Source organism: Coturnix japonica, chromosome 7 (assembly GCF_054131305.1).
Source record: "Coturnix japonica strain WE chromosome 7, WE-NBRP24, whole genome shotgun sequence".
In the NCBI taxonomy this organism is placed as follows: Eukaryota; Metazoa; Chordata; class Aves; order Galliformes; family Phasianidae; genus Coturnix; species Coturnix japonica.
Genome location: NC_140669.1, coordinates 14,132,283 through 14,145,273, shown reverse-complemented (window position 1 = coordinate 14,145,273; position 12,991 = coordinate 14,132,283). Strand labels below are relative to the sequence as shown.

At 41.3% G+C, this 12,991-nt stretch overlaps 1 protein-coding gene across 25 annotated transcripts in view; it reads right to left on the bottom strand.

The window, feature by feature from the left end:
* Positions 1–12,991, bottom strand: part of KALRN (kalirin RhoGEF kinase) — a 434,749-nt gene that overhangs the window by 173,357 nt on the left and 248,401 nt on the right. For all 25 annotated transcript variants that reach the window (XR_014947909.1, XR_014947910.1, XM_085552327.1 and 22 more), the window contains one exon: positions 1,748–1,939. Coding sequence is in view for 23 of the 25 variants with exons in the window: in XM_085552327.1 (XP_085408453.1) it covers positions 1,748–1,939 (192 nt within the window). In the remaining 2 variants the exon portion in view is untranslated. The remainder of the gene's footprint in view (positions 1–1,747; positions 1,940–12,991) is intronic.

Sequence of the window (12,991 nt, the reverse complement as noted above, 5' to 3'; positions counted from 1 at the left end):
TAAAAAATGTTGGCAGTTTTGTACATCTGCGTTTTGATATACCAGAACCGGGCTCATTGAAACAAGGTGAGTGCAGCTGGCTAGTTCCCTTCTGGTTGAAGAACGGCAGGGGTGAGTACACTGCACCACAATCCAAAACCATACAGAGAAGCTCTGGTTCCTAAACCCGCACTAGGCAACTCCGTACCAGTAATCATCTGAAGAAATTTAAGTGATAAAAAGCATTACATTAATAACTTCCTGGAGTCATGTCTATTTTAGTGTTACTTGACACCAGCTGCATAGGTGAAGCGAGGTTAATCACAGTAGGAAACTGTTATGAAATAATTTGACTGAGGAAATAACTAATTAAGTTTCCCCTATGGCAAACCAGTCTGTGAACTACCTGGGAAACAATAGCACTATTCACAAGCTTAAAGTAACTAGTAGTTTGTGGGTTTTCTGGTACATAACAAAACAATCATTGGTATCATTTTATGAAAACATAAACCTTCATGTATCAATATCTACAATATGCATAGTGCTGATTTCTCCCTTTCTACAAATCTATCAACACCAAACCATTGTGTTTATACAATATTTTTGTTCTTAAGGATCACAGAACACTAAAATGGTATGAGTTTGCTGAGCAGAGGTGCTGAATGTCTTAATGATGAACACTCTTCTAGACCAGAACAAGAAAAAGAAGCAGATTTTAGGTACACTCCCAAATATACCCATTCTATTGACAGTGGTCATTCGTAAGGCATATTTGGGAGTGCTTGTAAAACTGGTCATTAGACTGAAAGAAGACATTGACATTAATGAAATTGGTCATTAGAAATGGCGTATATGGACTGGACACTTTTAAGATATTATTTAAAATACACGCAAGAATCATATGTGCACACACCCTCTATTTAAGGGTCCTCCCCAACACAAAGAAGCTGGCTACATGTAACTCGTTTGTAACATACAAATCAACAAACAAAGGGTAAAGCTTTCAGATTCTGAGAGCATCTTTCTGATTTCAGGAACTGCTGCAAACAGATGCTACAGGGCATGAAAACAACCATTCTAACTAATTCCATCTCAGCAGAAAGCCTGTCTTTAAAAGTCACTCATCACTGAATGGCCTTTGGTCTGCAGAAAAATGTGAAGTATGCTTTAATTACATCCCCAGTGGCCTCCCATCTGACGGCCTGTCCACTGTATCTCTGGTGAGACGGCCTTATCTCTGGGTATTTTTCAATTACACTAAACTGTATTTATTCAGGTCCTCACTGATTCACTGTATTAATTTGTGGTAGTTTGCTCTTTACCCATAATTTTGAGAAGTGAAATCTGTCTCATTAAAAAAATGTAAGACTTCCAGTAACACTTAGCACTAATGGCTACATTAATTAACATCACACTTAAAAGGAATCTCTCTGAGGATCCATATCACACTGCAAGCATATTTGCAGCATGAACATCAACTGATGTTCCTATAAGCAAATTTTTGCTTTGTAACAATACATTCTAGCTGTGAATTAAAGCATCATTTGATTCGTTTGATATCCTGTCCCTTTATTTTAGTGTAATATGCTGTTTGTCTTTTTTCATCCACATCTTGTTTTCTGTTTAAAACAGCTAATCATATGCATCAAGCAAACCACTGGCAGTCTGGCATGATGAAGACACCTTTTCTGTCACCTGGGTCTTTAGTTTGTGCCCAGAGTCAGCCTCCTGAAGCACAGTGCAAAACACAGAAAAATGCACATCTTACCTCTTTGGTGTGGGTATGAAAGGAGACTGACATGTCCAAGAGAAGCTTCCTCTGTTCCACCCTCCGGACGAAGTCCTGAATCCGTACTTCCAGATGCCGGGCTGCTTTATAGATCTCTTCAGGGTCACATTCCCCAGTCTGAGCCAACTGCTCTGCAGCCTCTAAAAGCTTGTCTGCATTGGTGTATGTATTCTACCAGCAAACAAAGCAAGAAACAGAGTATGAGTAATACAACTGTGGCAAGTAAACCCCTTACTTTCAAAGGTATGAGAGCAAGTGATTACTAGAGCTAGAAAACAATAGGAGTAATTCCTACTGGCATTGACATCTGTGGAAGGAGAATGTTGAATAAAGCTATGGGGACTAATCTGTGAGTAGGCATGAAATAATTTCTTGTTTGAAATACACCACTCCAGCCCAGTCCGTCCAGGCACAGCAGCAGGATTGTGTACTTTTTTGTTTCCAAGTGCCCTGGAATTTCTCAAAGATAATGTAATGAAGCAATGGGGTCTCATCCCCAGAAGCCAACAGTGCCTCACATGACACTTGGCTACAAGCTCCATGCAAAGGTCTCCCAACAGCTATCACATTACAGCATGAAATCATCAGAGATACCTCAGTCCCAAAAAGCATTTCCCTCCCAGTGGCTTTCATGAGATAACCTGCAAGACTTCCTTCAAGTTCCTTCTATGGTTTTCCACTTGTCTGTTGGTCTGCATCACATTTTTAAAAGGAGTAAGTCTCTTTGATTACCTTGCAGCTACGCATGTGCAGTGCTCAGATTGCTTTGTGGGACATCATTTCCAGTCTGCCTGAGCCGTGTACCTCTATTATACAAGAATTTGAGCACCTCACCATTCCCAATAGCTTTACCTCAAAGCCACTGCCTTTGCAATATGAGACCTCTCACCCCTAATTTACAGAGTGAAATGAAGAATGCAGAAACCATGTGATGTACACAAGGCATGCTAGACTGGAGGAGGAGGTGAATTCTATTGCATCAAACATAGCTCAGCTTTAAAAGTATCAGATAAACCCTTCCCTCCCTCTTTTATGTGTGCTGAAAACACCACTGAATACACCCAAGCATCTCGTAAGTAACAGCAGAAGCATAACAAGAGCTCAGATCATCTTCTCCATAGCCAGGTATCAAACACAGCCAGTTCTTGCTGTCACCAAAAAGCTTTCTTCACTCAAATTGAGGCCAATAGCTCTGTGGTGGTTAATACTTAATAAGGAGAGACAAAGATATCAGCTTTAGGGAGTTTCCAGTACTGGGTGGGATCTTCAGCAGTGCTCAGCCTTGCCCTCCGACTGCTCCCACTGGGAATTTTAATCTCCCTTTCAATAGAAGCAGAATTTTAGCACTTTCCTTTTTGAAATCCTACTGAGAACTCTTCTCAATTTAAAAACGCATTAAATTGAAATTTAAACGTAAAATACATTTCAGAACTGTGGACACACACGTACTTCTGAGCATTAAAGGAATGCAGTCAAACATAAAAGCCATAAATCAAGTCCTGTTGTTCTTACTGGGATAACACCTTGCTGCAGTCAATAGCTGTTACTCGAGAAAATATTGAATACAAAAATGGAATGCTGGCCTCCAAGTGTTTAATGGGGAAAAATATTTCCAGTTATAAAAAGCAGAAAGAAAACAGCTCATTCACTGTTCATTTCCCCAGTTTCTGAGGGCTGACTATAAATACATGGTATTTGCATTTCTCCTTTTGGACTGTGAAGAACATATTCTAGACAGTTTTGTTACCAACAGTAAATTTTTATTCCCTCGCTTTTAGGTCACTGCTATAATGGCCAGGTTGTTAACAGTGGCAAAACTTTATGTTTTAATAGCCATTTTTGGAAAGCTCTTTAGCTGAGAATTTGTAAAAAAATTTCCATTTACTATAATCTGAGTAAGGGTCCAGTTTCACTTAACAGCATCCTTTCTGAATGATCCTCTTCCAGTAATATTTGAAGCAAATGCCAAAGCTTGCACTGGTTGTCGAAGTCTACTCTACTTTTGGCTTTTTCACACATTACCACTGCAACAGCTTAAGCATCAGTTCAGCTCCTTAAGGAGAATGCTGTCCCTTACTTTTCTGTGTAACACTGAGTTTTCTTTTAAACAGATCCACTCTCCTATGGCACAGATTTGAGAGACAAACATCTCCGTGGAAGCGCCGCACCAATCGATGATACCAGTGGCTCCTTTCCAACTCAGAATATTCCATGATTCTACGACAACCTTACTGTATTTATCTAGCGCCTACCACACTTATTTTCAACTCAGCTGAAAACTACTGAGATTTTACTGACTCCAGCGTGTGAGTTGAAGTGTGGTGAGTCACTATTATAATGATCAGATATGAAGCATCCTGAATGGTGAAAAGGGTGGAAGCAGAGCCATAGATTTTGGGGAAAAATAAAGACAGCGCAGATTAGCCTCCAGGCTCTGGCCACGATACACAGACACTAAATGATGCAGTGGTCCTGCAGTAGTTCCTTTATATTACACAGCATTCTCTAAAGGCAAAGGGCATTTTCTACCAAGAAGCCAGCTGGATGTGGATGGAGATGCATACTGTGTTCTCCCAGGGAACTGCCAGGCAATGTTTACATATGGCAATGCATCTGCAAAGCATTCAGACCTAATTTTGGCCAAGATTGCTACAGCCAGGAACAACCCTGTTGTGCACCAGAAGTCTGAACACAGCACATTTGGAGTTTGGTGGAATCTTAGCCCACCTCCTTTCTTATGTTTGCCCACTGAATTCCCAGCTAAGTCTCTGGGTTTTAAAAACAGGTGCAGTTAACTATAGAAAAAGCACTAATGACTTCATCCCTGCCCTTCTAGAAGGAAGGCTTGGTGCTGAGAGATTTCCAGCTCAGTGGTGCAGATTCTAGAGGTTTAGATACACTTCAGATAAACAGCCACAGCTGGGAGTTAACCACAATTGCCTTGACCTCCTGAGCTTGATGTACTCATGAAAGGACTGTCATCTACTGTCAGATGAGATATAAAGATGGAACATGCCAAATAAGCTAGAGGTTAGTTATTTGGTAAAAGCATGCTCTGTTTTTGTTTGTTCTGCTCATTTGCTTCAAGTACACATAAATCACATCTGAAGTTGTTATGCATACTGAATATTTTAACATACATCTATTTCTCTACAATGGCTGTATTAAAACTACATTGAACTTGAGATCTTCATTCTAGTTGGTAGGATAATTCTGCACTGCTTGGCTACTTTTTGCTTTCATCCTGAGCTCCCTGTGTTGCTAGACCTTCAAGTTTCAGAATGGAAGCAGCTATAGTATGTGATTTTGGAATTCGTTTTAGGTAGAACTGGAAGGCTTTAATCTCTCTTCTGTTTCTTGCAAATAAAAAACAAAACTGTGGGAAAGAAACAGACTAACAAACCCCAGCAGAATCCTCACCACAATTCAGATTTGCTTGTCAGCCTCCAGCTCATTTACTTCAGATAGAAAAGGAGACACAAAGTGGTGAAGGGCTCAAAACGGAGTTCTGGAGAAGCTGTAACTCTTTGGTGCATCTAGGAAAGCAGTGATCTCGGAAAGCAAGTTGCAATCCTACCTACGGAAACCACAGCATGATTCACACTCACAAAATGATCATTATGGACACGATTCTGTATTTCTTCTATATCTATATATTCTATTCTATAAACTACTGTTATTCTTAATTATTAAGTTCAGTCACTACTATCAGATTCTCTTCTCAGGTCACTTTGTTAACAGTTGCTCCAGTTTTCTGTTTAGGTTAAAGGGTGTCAGAGACAGGCTTTTTTTGGGGAATTAGATCTTTAGTAATTCAATATTTTAAATATAAACCAAGTGACCACTGTGAAGCATTCCTTTGATAAATAAATCTGGGTTTAGAGAAGCATCCATCTTAGTCAAAATCCCACCTCCCTCAAGAGGGCAAAGGCTAAGTGCATATGGTGATCTAATGTAAGATGTGATTTTATCCACTTTGAGTTTCACGTAATCAAATAAAGACCTATGTTCTTCCTTGTCTTCTATTGCTCTAATTCAAAACAGACTTAGCAGGAACCACAGTTGCAGCAATTAAAGGCAGAATATCTCTCTGAGGTCTTTTGGATACTTGGTTTATTGTTACAGGGCTGTTTCCTACCATACACTAGAATGGATACTGTAGACTTTTTTTCAGAACCACACAGATTAATGAGGTTTCCATCACCAACTTTAGCAGACTGGTCTTGCCTTAAAAATGACAACTGCTCTCAATCTTCTTTAACTCCACCCAGTTCTCCTCGGACTGCCCTTCCAGAACTCCGAGTTCTTTAAGTACTACAGCCTGTCATATTTTCTTTGGATAACCACTTCAGACCATCTTGACCTTTAAACAAGTGAATATCAATTAAGTGTTTTTAAACAGATTACCAAACGAGTGCCTCAGCTGAGTTTATGAATGCAAGTATGTACCAGTTCGTGTCCAGATATCAACATCTTTACAATTTCAACAAAATTACTTCTATTCACAGAACTGCAGCCTAATTGCCAACATACTTGAGGAACTGAGACTTCCTAGAAAGCCACCTATACTTCAGCACAGCATGGAAACCCCCCACCTCCATCCCTGCAGCTGTTGCAAAATCCTTCTGCATCTTCTATCACGCTGTGGGATCAAGGAGACTTGACACTACTTTAAATGATTTTTCTTCAAACGTTTTCAGGCTGAGCACCTGTACCTGCTGATCCATTGTTACTTTCCACACTGATATTAGAAACTTAGCTCCTATCAGGAGCAATTACAGATATGGGAAAAGTGAAGTTTGCTTCCATTTTGGATGGCTAGGAGTCCAGATCTAATACCACACTGATGCTAGTTACTACTTTACTCCTCCAGTAGTTCTGTTCTTTCAAGAGATTATTTAAGCATAATGGGCTTTTCAGCATGAATGAGAAAGAATCTGTTCCCAGGAAGCAATGAGGTAAATATCACAAACCATCATCACTAACCATCATCAAGAACCAGATATTTTTCTTTGTATTATTATTTTTAATTTATTATTTTCCCTGAGGGTACACATACAAACTGAGACTAATTTACTACTTGAATTCTAAATAATGATATTGACACATTGCATCAAATGCTGAAACACAGATAGAAGGTCTAAAAACTACCTTTCACCTTTAAACAAATAAGTATGATTAGAATTAGCATCTGAAAATATATCAGCCACAAGAATTCTTCTTTGTCCTATTTCATATTAAGGGCTTACGTTAGATTAAGAAAAAAAATGTTGCTTATGGTATATTTTAATCACATTAACTATTCATCCCAATCAGGTGTGCAGTCACACAGCAGGTATAGAAAGTTATTACCACAATCATACTAATGCATTCTGATGTGATCTCAACTCAATGAAATGCAAGTGAAGCACATAGCAAAACAGTGTTTTAAACACCACCGAATATCACACTTTGTATCCAGCCTCAGTAAGGATGCAAAGCCAGCAGTTATACCTCTCTTTGGCACTTTATATAAAAGGGTTGTTTACTTGATATGAAAGCTCTTTTTGTGCTGATAAGGGGCATGAATAGGAAATATAATAGATAGGTAGGAAAACGCCAGTAAATATTATTAGGAATATTTTTCTCTCTTCCTGCCAACCTACTGATCTTCTGGGAGAACCGCATCTGAACTGCATATTAAAGTGAGATGATGAAATAGTCCCTTTGCTCTTTCAATATTTTATGGATTGAAGGAAATACAAGAACTAGGGAAGATATCTGACATTGACAGTTATTGGCCAGGTTCTGCCTTAGCATTTGATCCTTGGTAATATCCAGAGAAAAAGATGGATCTCTTGTTTTTCAGAACATTCCTGCACAGGCACAGGTATGTGGGAGTAAGGAACTGTAAGAACAGCAGAATAATGAAGGCAACATAGCAAACATGACACTGTAAACTAGTTCTGTGGTCAGACATGAAACCAAACTGGTTTTAAGGCCAGAACCTAACAATATCTGATATTTAGCATTATGCAGCACCGTGAGGGTACCAGGAGAACAGTATTATTACTGCAAAATGACTTAATTGAGTAATTAGGGGAACATTTGAATGAGAGCTGCTGAAGTGATCATAAAGTAACGGAGGCTCTGAAGCAGGCTCAGCAGAGGTGAGAAAAGCATTTTCTTCTGCAGAGATGAGAAGAAAGCTGAAGAAGACAAACCGTCAGCAGCAAAATGCAGTGTTTTGAAAGCTATTCTGCTGATAAACATCATCAGTAAGCCCAAACAGTCCAAATCAAAGCCCCATTACTTCTATGTGATAGCAGCAAAATGGAAAAGAGAGTGAAGAAAAGAAACATGTGGCACTCGCAGGTGAGCAGTGAGCTGGGAGGGTACAGGCTTATTTTCCATCCCAGCAGCTCAGCTCACGCCTTTTCTGAGCCCTGCAGACACGAGTGCAATCACAACAGCTTAATCAAGTTCTACCAGTCTTCTGAGTTGAAATAACTTCAGGCATTCTGGGTTTAATATCGTGTTCACAATTTGGAGATTTCAAAGAAACAGCGACGACAGTATTAAATGGCTTCAGACTGTCAGTAGCACTGGGAAAAGTCAGTACCAAATACAACTGGCAGCACTGCTGTCATGAAAACAGAGGCATAATAAAGCTTTGAGGGGACATGAATTCAGTAAACTGCTTGACTTTGTTTCCAGCACCTTGGTTTTTATGAAACCTGCTTTAAATAAGACACCAAGGCATTTCCTCCCCCAGAGCCAGTGCCCGTGTCTCCGCTGTGCCTCTCTTTCCACTGATATAGAGATCAGTTGTAACATCTTTCCTGAAGCACACCTTAGGCAAGGTGCAGTTGTTTATAGATCACGATAATGTTTAACATGAGAAAATACAGGAAAAGTTCGCCTTGAAATCTCCAGAGCTTTCAGCTTACAGGTTCCTAAAGAGCCAAATGTAGAGACCAGGCAGGCTGGACCCAGCACAGTCTTGTACAACCATCACCTAACAACCCTATTTTTTTGTTTTACTTTTATCTGTTAGTAAGTGACAAACATATTAATACATGCAGCACAAGCTGCTCCAAAAAGGCACAAGAAGTCATCACAGGACCTGAAGCTTCACAACAAACTCTATTTTTTCTGTAAGCTAAAGGCTACCTCTGAAAAGCAAACTGATGTTTCTGAAGAACATAGACAGGAAAAACATGCAGAAGGATGTGCCACGGCCTTTCTGCAGGGTCACTGCACTGCTGCTGCCTCAGGAGGGGTGCAGAGGTCTAATTAAAGTTTTGCTGCTGCTCCTTTGTAACTCAGGTTGTCTCCTGACAGGCTGTGCTGCATCAGTGGGAAAGGAGTCAGGGATGCTCTGAGGGAGGGCACTGCACCCTGTGGTGCTGCTGAGCTGGTGCTACATGCCAGCACTGCCTGCACGCTCCCTAGACCCAGAAAGAAGCAGGGAGTCCATTGATGCCCCCCTGGGTCCTTTCTGCTTGCCCAGGCAAATCTGGCTCATAGCAAAAAAGTTGTTTTAAAATTGTTCTTTCAACCCATAGGAAACCTTACACTTTGGTATGTTTCCTGCTGGAGACAGAACATGATGAGAAGAAAATGTCAGCATCTCTGTTTTTTTGGCAATTTGGACATTTCCATTTGACACAAGGGGAAGGTTCCCTGCAAGCAGGACTGGTAACACAGCACCTGCCCATCACTCAGATAACCCCAATCCCCCTTCCCTACCCTCTGGGCCTTGACTGATTTGACAGCAAATACCCCTCTACTATCTGGAAGAACAAGGAAGCCTCCCCAGCTTCAATTACCACTGAAGGAACTTTTAATTTCATCTTTGTGTTCTGGCTCAGTGTCCTTAGGAGTGGATTGGAGAGATGGTCCCTCTGGATTTAGAATCTCATGTCAACATTAATTCAGCTCTCCCTCCTGGTTTACACATTTGAATTTGTTTCAAATGAGTAGAAACCATTCTCTGAACCTTATTACATTTATAAACCTATTTTTCACCACTCTCATTTCCATGACACAGATTGTCTGTACAGCTTACCCATCAAATTACATCTTCAGAGGTGCTATGAGAGCAAAATGGACTAAGGGCTTTGTCTTCCCTAAAACTTTCAAAGATGAAAATCTTTTCTAACAGCTGGTGAGATGTACTGCTTGCTTGTACTGAGGGAAAATAAAAGCATCCTTCATTCTCTTGGAGGAAATAAACTTTCTTTTTTCCACTTTTCTTTTTTCATACACTTTAGAATAGTTTCAGACAGGGACTAACATCTTTCTTGCTGATCAGAAGGAATTTGTAGTGGATGCATTTCAAAAATGTGTTCTATTGAATGAAATTCAATTCAGGTTATCCATAATCAGAACAGAGATTTAGAAATACAGCATTTTTTGATTTCTGACTCTTATTTGCAGGCCACACACAATCTGAGCTAAATATATTTTAATAATGACTTACAAAGAGAGATTTGGTGCAGAGCTGTATCCCCACCAGAAATCTTGATGCTATAAAATTGTATTGATTGTATGTAGCAGATCTCCTGGAACACTGCAGCCATATGAGATATTGCCTCTTTACTCAACATCTGCCAATTTATTTCTACTATTAAAAATTCTGCCAAATCCTGAAACCTTTCTAGGGTATTCTTTATTCAATGTTGCCAAACCATTCCCTCTCCCCATCCAATCTCCCTTCTTCTAAAAAATCAAGCCCCCACATGATGAGATGGACCATGATAAGAGACAAAAACAAAGAACAGAGTTGTCTTTTGATCTTCACCAGCTCTCCTGGAGCCTCAGTGTTGTGCCAGACCCCAGGGATCAGGACTTGGGCACCCGCTCCCATCCTGGATGCCAAGCAGGGCCAAGCAGCAGTTTCCCCTCCCCTCACCATTCCAAGTCCAACATAATCTCCTTATTTCATGTCCATGTCCTAGCTCACAAATCGGATTCTGCTCTGTGCTCTGATATGCCATCTCTTGTCCCACATTTACATGCTGCTGTAAGAAAACTAAATTTGCAATGGTTAAATGACCCAGTGACCCAGTTACCAGCCGCAGAGGAGAGTGCACACACCGCTGAGCTGACTGACATTTCTACACTGGCACGGCCACACAGCCTGGGCTGTGCTGGGGGATTCCTGCTCTCCTGCTGGCAGTCATGGCATCACAGAATCATTCAAGTGAGAAGGGACCATTAAAGGCCACCTGACTCAACCAACCTGCAATGAACGGGGAAGCCTACAGCTACAGCAGTGCTCGGGGCCCCATCCAGCCTGACCTTGGATGTCTCCAGGGATGGGACATCTACCACCTGTTCCTGTGCTTCACTAAAATTTTAAGAAATGAAACTGTACAAGCCCTCTCTTCCCCACAGCATTTGTTTCTAAGTCACTATGGTGAGCACAGCACTCCGCCTTGGTTTGTGGGCATTGACAAACCCAAATTCTGGTTCTGGCCACGGGAAAAACAACCACCTAAAAGCTCTCAGGTTGACACATGTAACACGATGGCTGCACTTTCAGTTCCCTGGTAGGAATGAGTCACAAACACCCTTTTATACCGTGCAGAGTTAATGTCACACCGGGGGAGGCAAAAGCAGGCTCTGTTCTCCCCTCTTTGCTTAGCTCCAAATACCACTCATGTCATGAGGAGTTACCTATGCTGCCTGGAAAAAAACAACCTTGATGCACTGAACAAAACACTCTAATAAGGCGGGCTGCTTGCTAATCGAGCATGCACTCATTGTTCTGCAGCACACACTGGTTTCTATTGTGTCAGCTGCATGCTAATGCAGGCAACCATGCCAGGCAGACACGTGCGTGCATCCACTGACAGGTCAGGAACACCTCCCGTCTCTGTTCTTCTGGCTTTTCACAAATTCTGCAATTTTTCTCTCCCATCCGAGCATTTGAAATGCGGTAACACGACAGGTTTGATTCTGCTTGCTTTTCTCATGTCAATCTCAAGAGTTTCCCTTCCTCCCTCAGCATAGGCTGAGGCACGAGAGGAACCTGGGCTTTTGCATGTGGCTGTGCTTTGAAGCAGACCCTCAGCAAAGATGCCCAAATGTCTCAAACCATATGTCATTTTCATAGTGACACAAGCCAAACCTTTTGTGGGGCTTGCCTATGTGAAGCCAGACCTTTCAGGCTGCACTTATGGAGGGAAATATTAGTGACTCAATTACACACACTAAACCAACAAGTGAATTATTTATACACACAATAGGATTTTCGCTGCTGTTCGCACACGTTATTCTAAAGGCCTCTGTAAACCCACTGATGTCACCTTACTCATATGCAAGAGAAACTGAGATTTGAACTTTATTGCAGGGCAATAATAGGTTTATATGCAACCAAATGTTGGTAAAATACTGAGATAAAGCATTTGGAACAGTCCCATAGTGCAAGTGTTGTTTTTACACAACTCAAATGCTTTGTATCACAAAATGGCCTGAGTTGAAAAGGACCACAATGCTTATCTAGTTTCAACGCCACCATGATTGGTGCAGGGTCACCAACCTGCAGACCAAGCTGCCCAGAGCCACATTCAGCCTGGCCTTGAATGCCTCCAGGGATGGGACATCCACAGCCTCCTCGGGCAACCTGTTCCAGTGTGTCACCACCCCGAGTGAAAAGCTTCCTGCTAATATCTAATCAAAACCTTCTGTCTCAGTTTAAAACCATTCCCCCTTGTCCTATCATTATCCACCCTTGAACAGCCATTCCCCCTCCTGTTTATGTGTTCCCATCAAGTATTGAAAGGCCACAGTGAGGTCTCCCTGGAACCTTCTATTCTCCAAGCTTAACAAACCCAGTTCCCTCAACCTTTCCTCGTAGAAGAGTTGATCTGGCCCTCTCATATGAGGAATACAAGGATGTTAAGGATTTAATAAGTACACCAGGTGGCACGAGCCCATTAGTACTGCCAGGTTCTCTGTCTCTGGAGGATTTGTGGCTCTGGGGAGTTGTACAACAAGCTCTTTTTAGGAAGAAAGGCACAGTAGACTACCCAGCTGATGCTTGTTGATGAATTAACAGGCTGCACAGGGAGGTGGTGGAGTCACCATTTCAAGAAACATGCAGATGTGGTGCACAGTGACATGGTTTAGTGGCAGTTTCTCTGAAACTTGCAATGTGACATTGCTCTGTATCTTGTGATCCATCAGTCCTGGTTAGTCTCTTTCCAGAATATTTGCACAGTGATAATGAACACC